Raw genomic sequence first — 11319 nt, 5'->3', positions numbered from 1 at the left:
CTTTGGCGAAATGCCATGCTGACACTGTGCAAATACATTTTAGCTAATGAGTCGATCATCCGGCTTTGGACATGTTGGAAATTAGTGCAGCAGGTGGGTAGCTTGACCTCCACTAAAAACAAAGCATTTTCAATTTATTCCATCATCTTGTAGGATTTTGTTTTTTGTTTTGTTTTTAATTCCTTTATTGGAGGTATCAAGACAAATTGACCCGTTGTGACTATTTAAGTATTTAGCCTTCCTTCATCTCGCTGCGAAACTGCTGGAAGCGATTGACATGCTTTCAAGAACAAAGTGCAATCCTGTACAGACTTCGATATTTTGGTCTTCTAAGAAAGCGAAGTTTTCTCTACTTGTGCGACCGATTTCCGTAGTTACTGGTCGACCTCATATTAAAACGAACCGGGTTTCTGGAGTAAATTCGAAGAACTTATTACATATTCAGCTGGATAATTATTCAAGAATCAATGCTCATTCAACAGAAAAATATACTGTCGGAATTGATGTCCATTCAACCGGAGAAATGATTGTCGCCGGCCAATGACGAGCAGAAAACACCGTCGCTTATAGGGGATGACAATTCCCCCAAAAGAATTCCTGCAAGGGAAGCTTATCTGAAAAAAAAAAAAAACCTGCGAGTGGTGATACGTAAAGAAAATTCTTGTAGGGGAAGCGGCAAGCATAGCATTTAAGGTTATTAAACATGGTTAAAAATGAGCGACGGAAATCGCACGACCCCTTCACTTTGTCGTTTTGGAAGTTATATGACCTTCAGAGCTTCGCTTTAACTAGTAGGTCCTTAAGAGATTTTCCCTTGCGATAAGATATGAGGGGAGGCTCCTTAAAGATTTCTCTTAGCCGTTGCTGGTTTTGTATAAGGTGCCATTTCCCCACTTGTATTCTCTTCACGCTAGGGTGTTTTTCACGTACGGATTTGTTTCTCTGTCAAGGGTAGGGCTGTTTTCCTGTCGGCAAATGGTACCTCAGAAAGGTACTTTCTTAAAATAGCGGCAGGGTAGCCTCTTTCTAACGGGCGGTTTTGATAGTTTCTTATATTCCTCTCAAATGTGATCTGCAAGGAATTAGTCCATAGTAGTATGAGCGTTTCTCCTTTAACATGCCTTTAATGAAGCCTTTCTTCACGTCTGGTGGGTGACTCGAGTAGAAGTTCATGTATTCGAAGGTTTCTGTTGGTTTGTAATGTGTTTGCACGTCTAGGATTGATTCCTTGTCGAATCTAGCCCCTTTGTACACTTTAGTGTTCAAGAACGAGATCTCTACTTCTGACATCTCAGCCGTGAATTTTATTGTAGACAGAAAGTCATTTGCCTTTTCCACAAAGCTCTCTTTGTTCTCTAGACTTGTCCCATAGTGACAACACATCATCAATATACCTTTTCCAAAAAGCGGTTTGATGCAACTCTGACTCAATATTTGATTTTCTATTCTGGCCATGACGATGTTTGCAAATGCAACGCCATTTTGTTCCCATGGCTGTTCCATCGGTTTGTAGTAGTTGCTATGGTACTACTATGATGGGCTATAGAAGCGACAACGGGTGGGAATACTGTCTAATATAAATTTAAGGACGGGAAATCGTCTTAAAATCCGGCGCGACCAATGTAAATTGTAAAATAAATGTAAGACAGAAAATACTTAGGGAGATCAGGACAGGTTGCGAAGAACAAAACATGGCTTCCATCATTTTTGCTCAAAACCTCTGGGGACGGTCAAAAGCGAGAATTAAACGGAAGGCTCAAGATAGCATAGAGTATTTAAGAAGGAGAGATGGTGGTTCTAAAGCACGAAAAAAACTTTACTTGAGGAGGAGATTTCAATTCAAAATATTGCAGCCGGTGTAGTATGCTCATCTAGAAAGAGCGAAAAGGGAAAGGTCCCGTGGATCAGAGACGGATTGCCTATGGTGGGAGCATGGATATCACAACTGCACAAACGAACAGTTTAAAAGAAGGTTAAGGGTAAATCGCGATACCTTTAATTTTATACTGAATGCTATAGAAGATCCAAACTTTGTTTCTCTTTGTCTACTCTGCAGTGGACTTCACCTTCTTGTCCTTCTTGGGCGCCTGATAAATTTAAGACGGAAAACTCGTCCTTAACCAGATTCATATAAGACGAGTTTTCCGTCGATAGACGAGTTTCCCGTCCAAGACGGTTTTCCGTCTCTAATATGAATTCGGCCATTCTGAACATGAAGATGATATGCTATTTGACAAACAACACTGACGTGAACGGCTTTAGCTTAACACATTTTATTTTTGACTTCAGCAACTACTCCAAGAGTAGCCATTCTTCAGTCATCGCGTTCCATTTTTTGTTCCTTTGGCATAGTTTTAATAGATGTTTACATTTCCACTCAATCCAGCTCCATCAGTTGCATCTTGTATTTCTTTCCTTGCAATCGCTCTCAGATTGTACATCCAATTTAATGCAGTACATGTAAGTACACGGGCATTGAAGTCCTCCAGATCGCTGCCATCTTTTGTTGAACTTCTAACAAATGACTTATTATAAGTCTTTACCGATAATAATCAATAGTAATCGATGATAATAGATAAATCAATAATTATCGATTTTTATCGAAGTCACAACTTTTTTCTTGGTCGATTTCTATCGATTGATATCGGAAGTCGATATTAATCTTCGATTGCTATTGAGTACTAACGATTGTTATCGATAATCGCCTGGCATACAACAAATTGATGAGCTCAAAGTGTTTTACTTCTTTCCTTCTTGTAAGGCGGTAGAATTTCAATTTTGCCAAATTTCAACATTCGCCTGCATGTCGGTTACATCTTGGTCGTTCCCCTTTAGTCTTCTTGCAGCCTTCCCTGCAAGTAATTTCAGTCCCTAGGATGCTTAGTCTGTGCTCATCATTTTTTCTTTTCCACCCAAATTACGAGGCAATCAATTACACCGCATTGAAATCAGTCCAGATCGCCTCCAGGAAATGGAAGAAAAACTACTCAAGGAAGTGTCATTATACAGAACCAACAGAATACGTTTCACAGCCTCCCATCTCTTCTTAGCTATATGAACCTTGAACTTAGGAAATACACAAATGTAAGACCCGTATTCAAGAGGAACATATTTTTGTAATAGCTTTATTATATATCGGCCCTCAAGGCCTTACTGGTACTAGTAGAGTTTTACAATTTTCCTTTTTTTTTTTTCTTAAAACCAAGTTAAAGCGGGAGCCCATGCCGGGGAGAGAGTAATTCCCTTGTGTCCAGGTGGCAGCGTTTTCATAGACCAGTCAGAATTCCCGCGAATTTTAACTATCAAATAAGTCTTACAGGGGACTAGAAAATAGTATTTCTGATGTTTTGATAGCATTTACTTCTTCTTTTAGTAATTGTCGTACTATGGATTCGCACGCATACGGAACAGTACGGTGCATCCATTTTCGCGGGAAAAAAAGCTCCAAAATGGAGCTAATTATGACGATAATGATAAATGATAACCTGCCAGTAAACATTAAACAAAAGCGGCGGGAGCTCAAAAACTAAATAATAAAAAAACATGTTAATCAAACTACTGAAGAACGTACTTACGTACCTATAAGTTGTCTTCTAAGCATAACTACATGTACCTAGCCCCTTAACACAAGTTCGGGAAAAATTTTTGAACGGAAGTGCAAGTTTTTGACCTGATCAGATGTAGGTCAAAACTTTCGACGCGTACAGCTCCACTTTTACGCGTTACTCGTTACTCGTCGCTTCTAAAAAGAGCAGATTTTGTGCGGTTAAAGCCTAGAGGTTAGTTACGCGCCTTTGATTAGAGAAGAAAAAATAGCTATTCCAACGTTGGCACTGTACGGAGTCGTCTAAACAGTACAGTAACTGTAACAGTACGGTTCCGTGTAAGTGGGTTACACAGCTTAAAGATTCGTTGGTTCAAAAACTCGTCAAAACGGGCTCGATGTAATAGTTATGCTAATAACATTATTGAGAGTTCGAATTAAGTAGTCCAGCTAGTTTACAAGGCCACTGGCATAGATTTTGGTGGAATAAACTATATATCCCCCTGCGAAATTCTTTGCTTACTAACGAATAAATTATAGGGTTTGCCGCCGAGTTAATGAAAGTCAGAACTATCATTGTATAAACTAGATATGCGTAGTATTCTTGCTCTTCGAACGCTGGCCAAACCACTGAGGTCACACGAAACACGTTTACAGGAAGCATTGTAACAGCAAATGTCACAACGAGAGGAGTAAGAATTTTCTTCGCTCTGTTGTTTTGTCTAAGGCGAATGCTTTTTGCATGGCGGGCTAGGAAAAGTTTGTTGCTCTCTGACACTGGCACCGGTTGTACCTGTTTCATAGTTTTGATGAAGTCATCGCTCCGCTTTAACACACGCGATATAGATATGTAAGTAAATGATATTACAACCAGAGGCAAGAGATATGTAAGCAGAATTAAGCAGACCATATATCCTATCGCTGAGGATCTAGTCCACTTGGCCGGGCCACAAAATGTACCTCCACCTGGAAGGTGAACGTATTTAACAACAAAGTAAAGTGGAAGGCAGAATATCAAAAATGATATCGCCCAAACACCAGTGGCGATAGTTTTAGCTCTTTGAAAAGTTGTTTTGTTCCTGCTGTTTTGGCCAAGTATTTTCATCGAAATCATTCTTTGGTAGCGCTCAAATGCGATGACCACAATGTGCCACACTGACGCTCCATAGAAAATTTCCACCATAGGGTAAAAGTAGAGGCAAGCAAACTCGCCAAAGGGCCAGTTCGAAGGCATTTCAATTCTGATGATGACGAGGGGAAAAGCTATTAGCAGGATACCAAGGTCTGCTATGGCTAAATTTTGCACGTAGTAATCCACTGGCTGTTTTTTCTTTCCCAGACGACTTATGACGATGAGCACTGAAATGTTGCCAAAAACTCCCAACATTACAATTATAGCCTCAAAGGACAGCATTAGGATCTCGCCGAAAGACATCTCCGTCTTTGCCACTGAGGCGTCCTCGAGTGAATTATTCCTTAGGCAAAAGCTTTCATTTGCGCATTGTGCCATCATGTGGGAGCGTATGTGTTGTAAAATCCACAGGAAGCTCTTGAGAAAAATTGACTTCCCGTAACTACTTTACAAATGACTCACTGAGGTCGAGCTAAGGCGCTTCCAAGAAGTAAGAAGATATTAACACAGAGCTGTTGGTTTAGCAATCTTTCTCTGAACTTCGTGCATGGGTACAGCACGCGATAGCAGTTATATTGTGTTGACGGGTTTCCACTTAGACACCTCAAACCTAACGATCCCATCCACAACGTTCTACAGAAAGATATCCATTAGTGAGTAGGTAAGGGTATTGTGCTATAAATTTCAGAATTCAATGATATGATTCAAGTTCGATACGGGTCATGACCAATGCCATTTAAACGTCAGGAAGGAGCAGGTGCGCAAGTTAGACAAATACTGATGCAAATTTAAAAACTTTGACCGTATAATCTTCATCATCATTCTTTGGCGTGGGCCGGAGTGTTCCGTACCACAGACTCCTCCATTGTACGGTCCTGCAGGGCAGTTCCCAGACCGTATTTTGCAATTCCACTATCCGGATAAAAAATCTGGGGGTAATATTAAGATGATGAGACAGTAACATTGGCCTTCATAGGCAGCACCATGTGGGACTAGAAGGTCCAGTATTAGCTAACTGAAGTACCTAAAGGATTTTAACCTAGCATATGGGCTCTGCGCTAGCAATACCACTTCAAAACCCAATATAGCGACCTTCGCTTAGTAACAATTCTCTTTCAAATTCACCTTTGTCACGTAGTCTTCGAGGCGCGGATTCCAGAGTGTTTTAAATGATGCCATGGGGCATGAGTCTTGCTGGTGGAGTAGTACACGTACATACCACTGCACAGAACATCTGCATTCAAGGTGGCTTCATTTATATAATAGCTTAAACTACTAATAGTAAGCCCTGAGTTTATAAAACGGGGGAAGATGGGGGGGGGGGGGGGGCTACCCGGGTGTGTTATAACTGGACTAAAAAAGTGTTTCAAAACCAGCGGGTGCTGATGAAAATATTTTAAATGTGAATTTTAATTACCCATTTTTTAAAAAAAAAACACGTCTTAGAAATTCAAAATTAATATCAATGGGCAGATGGGAGCTTATATCCAAAGGGCTAATAACTGGAAATATACTTTTTTTGTAAGGGAGATGGGCCAATAACGGGAGGACGGGGAGGGGGCGTTTATAGGTGGAGGGCTTATAAGACGAGATTTACGGTAGCCGATCATAGCAACCTTCTGGGCATTGTGTATTCATTACAAGCCATGTACAAAGAAAGACACAGAGGCTTGAATAAGAGTAGGTTATATTTGTTGCAACAGTGTCAGCGTTCTTAGAGGAAAAAACAGCTAAAAGTTACTTTTTCATTCTGTAGTTCTCTCAGTTTCGTGGCGCCGTTTGGTGAGACCGACTGTTTCTGTAGTGGTGAATAATGTGCATTCAAGGAATGAAATGGTATTTTTGTTTAAGTCTATGCAATTAAACATTTTTTCCTGCGGATTTATCAGCAAAATAGAAGACTTAAGTACATAGCCTCTGGTAAGCCATGGGCATGTGTGGTTTTCTTTTGGCTAGCTTACTTAAGCGTACGCATTTTTCAGTAATGCATTTTTTCTTCTTTATTTTGGCTAGCGTGCCTGCCCCTTTGACGCGTGCAAAACAGGAAGCTTCCGTTAACAACTCCATTAAAAAGACGATCACCACTCAAAAAACCTGTCAAGAAAAATGTGGGTTATCTAAGTAACCTTAGACTACGTATATACAAACCCAATCATAAAGAGACTCTAGATATAAGTGGAGGGTCATGATTTGCAGGGATACTGAACAAAGATCTGCACTGGGGGGCTCGGCAGCGAGGTCTAAATTTTTACCCTTTGAAATGCCCCTTTCGTATTTGACTCCTTTTAAAAATGGTATCCCTATTGCATACATGATTTATTCAATGATGTTAGTTTTTGTTGCATATTGTTCTTATATGAGACCTCGGTGCCTCGATGTCGGAATCAATATAGCTCAGCATTCTTATACAACTGCAGTGCCATACTTTATTACGGAAAAAATGTTATTTGATCATTGGAAGAGAAGCTAAATCGTCAAGAAAAGTGTTTATGTAATAATATTTACAGACCCATTTATATGTTCTCTTAGCCATGTATCCACTTTGCTTTCCACTGATGAAAATAAATTATGACATAATTGAAAACGTCGAGATTCTCTAACAACAACTGTAAAAATTCTAGTTGCACTTAAAGAACCGCAAATTAATACACGATATTTTACTTTTAGTTCATTAAGATAAGAGCTATTTAAGCTTATATATTAAAATGTCCATCTCAAAAAATTTTGATGAATATTATACTTATCTTCAGGTATTTAAACTCCTTCCTTCAAAATGCATGGCAACGAGAATCAAGTATTAAAAAGATCTCGATTCTTTTTAGTTTGTAAAACATTTTTCGATTTGTGTCAAAATAATTTGAAACACTGTTTGAATTTTTTAGAACCTATGTTTACAAGCAAATATTAATAATAAACGAAAGAACTGATTAAGTTTTAGTTTTTTTAAAAAAGAAGGACGCTAACAGACACGTGTAGAGAAATCTAGGGCGTTTCACAGATGTAGCAAACACGTGTTTCTACACGTGTCAGTGAGAAAACCTCTCTTCTGACAACAGGTCCACACTTACAGAGCACGGAACATTGCCGTCCATCCTGCTTCAGTGCAGATGGCAACTTGACAAAAATTTCAGCTTAACCCTTTAAGCTACAATATCCAAATACAAATTCTTCAGGCTAACCTCCATACATTTCCTTGAAGACCTGGTTAAGAGAATTTGTTTGTATATCAAAGCTTTTCCCATCAGGTGATTATTTTCTTAATTCTGACAACATTTTTCCTTGATTATGTATTGATTTTGTTGGGAGAAAATTGACTTTGGTCACTCTTACCTGACTTAAAGGGTTTACCTCAACGAAGCTATGCAAATTAACTGGCAAGAAGCCTGATCTCAATCAACAAGTTATAAAATCGTGTCAACTTAACACTAACCGTTGAGTTAAAGCTTTGTTTTTTCGCCGTTTTTTTGCTCTTATTAATTTTTGTTTAGAACATGGTTATTACGCATACTTCTACAATGCAAATACAGCCGCTACTCGCGGCTAGGGATCGACGTTTCGTGGTTCAAAACAATTTTTAAAATCATTTTGAAATCTATTCAGTCCTTAATATGACGAAAGACAGTTTAACTTTTTTACCTTTGTTTCCATCCCGAAAACAATATTTTTGTAGCCAGCTCCTATGTTGCCCTTTATCCGACCACAACAATAACAACGTAATTATACATAAATTTCGAAACGCAAGTGACTTATAAGCTCCTCTTGCACTCGCTTTCATTATTAGCTAAGATCACTGACAGCTACTCATGCCTGAATTTATTTGATGCCAGCTAACTCACCGTACAGCTGAACTCTGATTCTGCCCAGTTTTTCCCTAACTAGGTCATAGGGAACAAATGTCAACTGGACCCCTGTAATTCAAAACTCACGCATCGTGTAGAATGCCCGGTAACATCCGGGAATTTAACAGGTTAGAGCCGCATTCGAGGCACGATTTAGTCTTTAAAATATGGCGGAATAATAAGACTGAAGCGACTTTGAGAGTTTTTTGTCTCTGATTGTGAGTTACTCGTAACCAAATCTCGATGACTACCACCGGAATATTAATTTTAAGAAACATCAAATTCAAGATCTTACCTTCGATGAATGCCAGCAAGAGACTATAAAGGGGACAGAGAGGCCATCCCCCATATACACCCTATTCCATAGGTAATTCGTCTCGAGTTATTTTTAACACCACAGATCTCAAGGGGGATTAGACAACAGCCAATCACATAGCGCGAATGTGTTCTGCGTGGATGACCCACGCTTAGAGCCACGCGTCCTTCACGAAATGACGCAGAACAAAATGGGGGAAGACGCGGAGAGCGATTTTGCTATTCCTTTTGTCGACGAAAACGGCTACAGCGAGATTTCTGCAAAAGCTGTGTCAGCGAAACCGAAATTAAAAAAGAATCGCCCTTCCTCTCTTGTATAGAGCTAACAGTAGAGCAGGGAAATCCTTAACACACTGAATATTCTCTCAGGATCATTTATAATTTACAGTTTGAAGAGAGCAATTTCTGGTTTGATGTTTATTTTTTTCAGTCTTTATAGCGATTATTCCTACCCACACTTTGTCAATTGTAGGCGAACCCTCCTAAAGCTGAATTTCAAGGGACCATATTCAAGCTCAGGAAGAGAATAAAATTTCGTCGTTGCTTATTTACGTCCTCCATAAAACGCGAAATTAGGCATTTTCACGTCGTAGTCGTGCAAAAACGGGAAAGAAATGAACAAAAAAGTGTGTTGCACGTGCGAAGTTGTTGTTTTGCTAATTAAACCTATTGTTTTTTTGACGTTCTAGTTGTCGTCCGCGTCGTTGGATCTTAAACTCTCTAAATTGTACAAACGACCGGTTTCAATAGACCGGCAAAATTTCTCATTTTATTAAAGCACTGAGGTTACGACAACTTCGAGTTAAACTGATTTCAGGGGTTGTCAAAGAGTCCAGCGATTCCTTTTTCCCAGGTGAGCGCCGACTCATTTCGCTTCAATACATTCAGGAATGCTCTCGATCTTTTTACTCTTTCATTGCCACTCGCCCGACATGTTTTGCACGGCGTTTGGTCATGCGAAACCTCCACGAAACATCCGCGCCTCGCGCGAGGTAACTTTATCCCGATTCTAAAAATAACTCGAGACGAATTACCTATGGAATAGGGTGTATATGGGGGATTCCCTCTTTGTCCCCTTTATAGTCTCTTGATGCCAGCTTATCGTATTTCACTGGGTTTTTCGCCCTAAAAACCAATCAAAAAATTTCCATTTATGTATGGATTTTCACCTGCGTAGACTTTCGCGGAAAGATTACCACCAAAGTTTGCAGAAATCGCGAACGGTACCACCTGACATCGTGATATCTCTTGTCTGCCTTTAAAGTGGTACTGTTTAAAACCACCGCAGTATTTTAAACCAAGGATTGCGATAAAAAATGGGTTTTTTGTTTTTCTTTGAATTTAACCTGAACCCGTGAGGGGTAGACAGCGCGAAGAAAACTTCCAGAAAATTCGGCCGCCATCTTTTTTGTTTTTCAAACTTGTTTCCAGTTTTCTTTGACCATTTTGTTGTTTTTACCTCATGGAGGCTTCATTTAGAAGTGTCACGGCTAAAAACGACAAAATACTGACCCTCACCCAGACGGGAAATTTTTTGTCGACGCGCGTAAATGGACTGGAATTCTACGCGACGCACATGGACAAAAAAATGGATTTGAACACTGATTTGCTCTCGGCAAACACATTGCAAGAATGTGCAAACTGAGGGGTAAATCCGCCGGGGGAAAAATACATGGTAAGTGATACACCTTGCCTCACAACCCCGTGTAAATTCATATCAGTACAAATGTGGCATTTTATTACCATCTTTGCCCCAGATTTACTGCTCAGGTTTCCCATTTCTGCTATATATTTGCGAGGAGCAAAGTTTTGCAAATCCATTTTTTCGTTCAGTGTGCTTTTTATTGGCTCGTCGTATAGAAACTGAACGTTTTCAATGCGTTGTGGTAGATATTTAAAAAAATAAACCTGACGACTAGCACATGAGTGCTTAGCGGCACAGATAGATGAAAAACTTTATATCATTTGTAAGAAGACTAGCGCAACATGGAAGCCATGAGGTATACTAAGAATTTTGTTCCATGGAAACATAATCTGGCAAAGCCCCTTTGTGGGGCAACAGTGGCAAATTGCATGTTGAAAGACTTCAATCACATGCTGTTCAGAGGTGCTAGCTATGATACCCGCCCACCTTATTATTCTACTTGTTTCTTATGGGATTCACTTGATGCTAGATGCCACTATGCTAATACTTTCCCATTTTTCCCATTTTTGCTTTATATTTGCGAGGAGCAAAGTTTTGCAAATCCATTTTTTCGTTCAGTGTGCTTTTTATTGGCTCGTCGTATAGAAACTGGACGTTTTCAATGCGTTGTGGTAGATATTTAAAAAAATAAACCTGACGACTAGCACATGAGTGCTTAGCGGCACAGATAGATGAAAAACTTTATATCATTTGTAAGAAGACTAGCGCAACATGGAAGCCATGAGGTATACCAAGAATTTTGTTCCATGGAAACATAATCTGGCAAAGCCCCTTTGTGGGGCAA

General features: G+C 39.6%; 1 protein-coding gene across 1 annotated transcript; it reads right to left on the bottom strand.

The window, feature by feature from the left end:
• Positions 1–3840: 3840 nt before the first annotated feature.
• Positions 3841–5874, bottom strand: LOC140944009 (neuromedin-U receptor 2-like). Its single transcript, XM_073393116.1, has one exon. It carries the CDS (start codon positions 5055–5057, stop codon positions 3966–3968), a length of 1092 nt encoding a protein of 363 aa, XP_073249217.1. The 5' UTR covers positions 5058–5874; the 3' UTR covers positions 3841–3965.
• Between the last annotated feature and the right edge of the window lie 5445 nt (positions 5875–11319).

Source organism: Porites lutea, chromosome 7, assembly GCF_958299795.1.
Source record: "Porites lutea chromosome 7, jaPorLute2.1, whole genome shotgun sequence".
NCBI classification, from domain to species: Eukaryota; Metazoa; Cnidaria; class Anthozoa; order Scleractinia; family Poritidae; genus Porites; species Porites lutea.
The sequence above is the reverse complement of the archived record's forward strand: the minus strand, read 5'-3'. Positions and strand labels throughout refer to the sequence as shown.

Excerpts from the sequence above, each read along its gene's own strand:
- LOC140944009 (XM_073393116.1), bottom strand. The coding sequence starts at position 5,057 with ATGATGGCACAATGCGCAAATGAAAGCTTTTGCCTAAGGAATAATTCA.